This window comes from Microplitis demolitor, chromosome 1, assembly GCF_026212275.2.
Source record: "Microplitis demolitor isolate Queensland-Clemson2020A chromosome 1, iyMicDemo2.1a, whole genome shotgun sequence".
Lineage (NCBI taxonomy): Eukaryota > Metazoa > Arthropoda > Insecta > Hymenoptera > Braconidae > Microplitis > Microplitis demolitor.
The window spans coordinates 23,460,875-23,466,949 of NC_068545.1; the positions used below are offsets into that span (position 1 = coordinate 23,460,875).

At 28.1% G+C, this 6,075-nt stretch overlaps 1 protein-coding gene across 1 annotated transcript in view; it reads left to right on the forward strand.

Moving 5' to 3' along the window:
* The first annotated feature begins 1,587 nt into the window (after positions 1 to 1,587).
* The window catches only part of LOC103580045 (neuropeptides capa receptor), a 36,805-nt gene continuing 32,317 nt past the window's right edge, over positions 1,588 to 6,075 (forward strand). Inside the window, exon 1 of the mRNA XM_008561652.2 lies at positions 1,588 to 1,792. Within this exon, the coding sequence (XP_008559874.1) occupies positions 1,603 to 1,792 (190 nt within the window). The 5' untranslated portion in view covers positions 1,588 to 1,602. The remainder of the gene's footprint in view (positions 1,793 to 6,075) is intronic.

Genomic DNA, 6,075 nt, shown 5'->3' on the forward strand with positions numbered 1-6,075 from the left:
AAATTCCGGTGGAGACGATGAACAAGTTGAAAAAGTTATCGTTGTTATTAATCCAGACTCTACATCAGAAATAACTGAGGACACTGTTGTTAGTGAGAAAAGTTGGGAACAATTTGAACGTGTGGAAGAATTTTAAGTCACTTTGGATTTATAAAGAAGACTCGCTTTATTTTTTATTAAAAATTTAAAATTTTTATTAAAAAACAAAAAAAAATTTTCCTGCATTAGAATTTTTTTTTTTTAAAACTCGGGATACTTTCAGACGATGGGTAAAAAGTGCATTAGAATTATTTGCATTAAAAAGAAAACTTTTCAGATATGTAATACGTAAATTTAAAAATAAAAAATGCCTAAACTTTCAGTTGCTAATGAATTTTTTTCAACGCGATAACTACTTTTAAAAATTAAATTTTTTATTATTCTCAAGTAAAAAAATTTGAGCAAAAAAAAAAAATAATAGAATGTTTTGGTGGCCGAGAACTGGCTGACAAAAGACCCGGGTAATGAATTCATACATTTTAACACGAGGTCGAAATTTGAGAATAAACATAACGTCTATGGCTGAAAATCGGCCGGCTCAATTTTCAGCCTGTTTACTAAAAATAACAAAATTTCGTCTTGTTTTCAGCCAACTTTCGGCCTTTTCTACTAAAATTCAACAGTTTCGATGTAATTTGGATCAAATTCTGGCCTTCTCCAATGAAATTATATGGTTTCGACGTGATTTCAGTCACATTTACCTTTTTCGGCGTATTTTCAGTCAAATATTTTTACCCAGGTCAATTTAAAATTTTTTCCGGTAATACCAAACACTATTGCAAATATTCGGAAATAAAAAATGTACCTTATTTGAAATTAATGTTGTAAATAATTAATTACAGAATTTAAGATAAGTGAAAACAATAAATGGAATGGGATTGAAGTAAATGAAATGCATGAATACCTCTGGCCGTATGTCATTGGATTAAAGGTGGTGGGTAGCAAAATTGGATGCAATGTATATATAGATATGAATAGAGTGGAAGCAGCAAGGGAGCCAGAAGAGGAACAGACGTAAGGGTGGGTTGCGTAGTAGGCGAAACGCGGTTCAAGGGTGATACTGAGCACGACGTGGCCTCATTCGACCGCGGTCTTGTGAGCCGCGTGCTCTTCAGGTCCTTACTTATGTCTCTTCATTAACCAACTTCTAAACTCGTATAATAATTATCATGACGGTATTTAATTACAATTATTATTATTTTTAATCTGCCGTTATTAAAATAAATTAAAATGACTCGAAAAAGTACTAAAAAACAAATTTTAAATACTAATTATGCCTCAATAAATTTAAATATTTAAGGTGATGTAAAAAAAATATATGTAATAACATCAATTAACAATACGATGCAAAAGTGGTGATGTGAATTTTTTGTTTCAGTGAAATTTTTTTTATTTAGATAAAAAAAAAATTTAAGTTGGTTGTATAAATTGTAAATAAATAAAATATATAAGATGGAGTTCGATCCGATGATAAATTTGACGTGGGATGCGGATATAATTCTGCTGATGGAAAATCTATCACTTTTTGAAAACATAAGTGAGGAAGACTATTTGAAGTACCAAATGGGACCTAAACACTTGCCGACGTCTGTTGTTGTACCGATAACGATAGTGTATGTTATTATTTTTATAATGGGAATTGTGGGAAATATAATGACTTGTTGGGTTATCTTGCGTAATCCCGTAATGCAAACAGCCACAAACTATTATTTGTTCAGTTTAGCTATTTCCGATTTATTGCTACTCGTTCTCGGTAAGTAATAATTGTTTATTTATTTTTTCCAGTAAATACTCAGTAGAGTTACTTTAACTTGGGATAAATTTAAAAAAGTTCGTAAATACTTTCATGAGATTTATCGGGCTCACTGGTGACTCGGCATTCCTGTGCAATATTTCAACTTCAAGGCTGACCATTCACAATCCGTTACTACTAACGTTCGCTAAATTACTGTATACTACTTGTTTATATAAATTTTTTTCATTTATAAAGTAATGAGAGGAAATATTTTCACAAAAAATTTTGTCACTCATAAATTCTGTGGTAGTTAATTTATTAAGATTTATTTTTAAAAAAAATAAAAGTCGAGTTTTATGAGGTTAATAAATTATAGGTCTTTTTGAAAGATGTTTAATTAAATGAATTAAAAAGTTTCGTTTGAGAAAAATTCGAGCTATTTTTTACCCCCAATTTAACAAGAGAGGTTATTAAATTTCTTTGAAGCAACTTAGAGTCACTTTGGGCTTTTAAAGTGATTAAAAAAATTTAATAGTCCATTTAACTTGACAAGTATTTTTTTTTTGTGGTTCGTGATAAGAAAAAATGCCCGTTTGGTAGAACACTGACATTAAAAACTTCTATAAGCGTAATTATAAAATTCGTAAGGCAGTTTATATCTTTTATTAAAGTAAAGGGTATTGATAATAGAGTAAAGAGAGCAGGTTTGAAAGCAACATTAATTAGTGCGTCAGACTAATTATTTACAGCTACCATAACATGAAGAAGACCGTGACACTGTTTCCATTGTTCGTTGTCTGTATTTTTTTTTATTTTATTTTCTGTAGAAAATTTCAATTATTCTTTTGTGGTCTTGTCTTTTATTTAGTTTTAAAATTCTAGTTAATGCCATCCGCGATACGAGAAACTCTTTTGAGGTAAAAATTTTTTTAATTGAACGCAATAATTAAATTGAATGAATCCAATCATAAGATATTTAATCACCAATTAAAATTATAAATAGATAGAAAAATACACCAATAATATCTCCGTCAGAAAAAGAGTTCTTGCAGCTATTTTTTTTTGTTTCTATCAATTTTAAAATATAAAATTTTACAGTTGCTGAAATTTATTGCAATTAATTTTTTCACGAATACAAATCACTATTTTTATGATATAAAACAAAATACATGTTTTTTTTTTTTTTTCAAATATGGTCTCAAGTAAAAAAGTACATTGTGGAAAAACTAAATAACAATCGTAAATATTTAGCTTGTGCACAATTTCAAACAAGAATGAGTTTTCAAATTATGATCATAAAGTTTTAAAATAAACTACTTGAGAAAAATAAAGTCATTATAGTATGTAATTATCATATCATATATTCATAATTAACTATAAAATTTTATTTTATAAAACTTTTAATCCCCACCAATAAAAGTCATTATATTTTTAATAAAAATATAAAAAAAAATTCACTAACTTATTTTATAAATTTCCAGCCAAAGTTTTTAACTATCAAAAGTTAACAAAGTTCGAGAATGTCAATAAAATAATTTATAAATTTAAAAAAATATCTGAAATAAGACCGACGATAAATGAAATATGAATTTCAAGTGACAAAGTCTCGACGTATTTCCTTACCCTGATTTGCACCAACTGCAGTTCGTATATAGACATAGACCTAATGACTAATGTCCCAATGGTCAGCAATTCTCTGCATGCACTTGTACCAGATAATTAACGACTGTCACTATATTTCCGAATGCCCTTGCTGTCAATAAAAGAATTCCTTAGAGGAAAAATTACAAGTATTTACATGGATGAGTTAATGGAATCAAATATTTATTCACAAAACTCTAAACTTTATCCGACGTAATATCATATAACGATATCATTACGAGTGTTAATTATTTTTGAAGATAACTTGGGTTATAGTATGGATATCATGTTAATGTCTACATCCTACGTGCTAGTGAGTATACACGCTGTGCATGACACGATAATTACAGACTCATCATCAGATAAATCAAAAGGAAATGACCCACGTGATTTACAGTCGCTAGAGCTCTCAACACTAATTAATAATAACAACCTACTTTCTAGCCTGATAGCAAAACAAACAATTTTGGTACGTCATTAGCCTACTGTGACTGTCCATGTGGATTTAAAAAAACTATGAAAGCTTATAACAACAAAACTGATTTTTTATACGAGCATTATTTTCATATTTGCGCCATGAAACTATGAATAGTCATGGGCACCGATTTAAAATACTCTATATTTATATCCTGTCCGTCACTCAAGCTTAAATAAATACCACTCAGGCTCTAGTTTTTTTCTACCTATTTCGGCCATATTTATTCCGGAAAAATTTACGCTAGAGCAATCTGAAAAATTTGAACTATGAATAATTTTATAATAACACTTTTAGAAAAAAAAAAAACAGCGGGTTTATTATGCTGTTAAAAATTTACAGAGTGAATAAAATTCACTTCGAAGAGGAGTTGATTTTAAATTGAAACTCCGAATTCACAAGGAATAACTTAAAATCATAAATACTCGCTTACTTTTTTAAATATGATAAATAATTTTTGAATAAAAAAATTAAAAACTCACATTTTGCTGCTTGTCGATGACTTCATTGGACTTAGACGTGAAAACGCAGTTGACACAATCAAATAACCACTGACACTAAATTACACTGATGTTAATTATTAACATTGACATCACTTACGAAATAAACCACTACTCACTGAACCATGATTTTTTATTTAAAAAAAAAAAAAATAACACAGGTATATTTTAAAAAATAATACAGTAGGTAGCCAACGTCTTATGATTTTTGGGTTTTTTTAAATACGGTAAATTAAAAAAAAAAAAGTTTAAAAAAATTGCATCTATAGAATTTTTAATTTCCTACATGTGCATATTTTTATTTTCTTAATTTTTCAATAATTTATCGTTTCTAGAAAAATCCAAAAATTATTAATTGTCTGCTAACTTCAGATGAGTGTGAATGTAGCAGACATCAGACAATTTTAAAATTTTAAATAAACAGAGTAAATAATTTAAAAAATAAAATTTCAAAAAAATGCACATTTACAAAATTTAAAAATTAACAAGTGCATTTTTTATAAATACTATTTTTAAAATTATTAACTCTGTCTATTTAAAATTTTAAATTTGTCTGACGTCTGGTACATTCACACTCATAACTTCAGAATAATTTTTAAAAATAGCGGCAAAAAAGTAACTAGGAAAAAAAAAATCACATCACTTGATAAAAAACACTTGTCACTCACACAAAAATACTCACTGATAAGTCTTGAACACTTTGTCCATATAAATAATAACTAATAAAATTTATTGTCACTGATTTTAAATTAACAAAACGAACGACAACGAACACCGATAACTTCACAATGGAAACATCGATACAATTTTTTTAAATGAATTGTTTCACTACTTATACTTTTACAAACTGATTTAATTATTATCACAAAATGTTCAATGGCTGTCAAATAATATTTAAAGACACTTGTTCTAATAAATATGATTGAATAGATGAATTGTTTATTTATTAAATTACGAACTAGACGCGGCCGGCGTCATTACCATGGTGACAGTATGAAGTTGGACCCAGAACACTTGCGCAGTTGTGGGAGCGGTTGGAACGACCTGCGCAGTAGAAATTAAATTGAGATACGCGTGCGCAGAAGCCTTCTGGCCCAGTTCGTCTCTCGCTTGATACTCTCTCATTGTCGTTGTAATTTTATTCAGATAAAATAATTATTTTAAGTATTGCGACACTCGATTATAAATGTAATGTTAGTTTTAAATAATTTTTTATTAAATTATAAATATTCCGTGATTTGAATTTATGTGTGTCCGTGAGTGTAGTTATTAAATAAATTAAATTTAGTGTCAGCTTAGCTCTCGGGTTATTTAGTGTCATGTTTAGTGTCGGAATTTTTAAACGCGTATGAAAATAATTAAATGAGTTTTCCTTTATTATAAATAATATAATTAAATGATTGTGATAATTTGCTGATTAATTAGTTGTGATAATTGAATTGGTTTAGTGAGTGCTTCTGTGTTTAATTTATTTATTTCTTGATGGTAATGTACTAGCAGTGGCAGCGGAAAATAAAAATGGCGGGAAGCGTGAGTAGATTTAAAAAATTAATTATTGATTAAAGTTTTTTATTTACTGATTATAATTATGGATCAAAGTTTTATCATAATAATATTATTTTTTTTTTCAATTTTTTAATTTTATTTGGTATAAATATTTAATTCATTTTTCGCAAAATCAAATT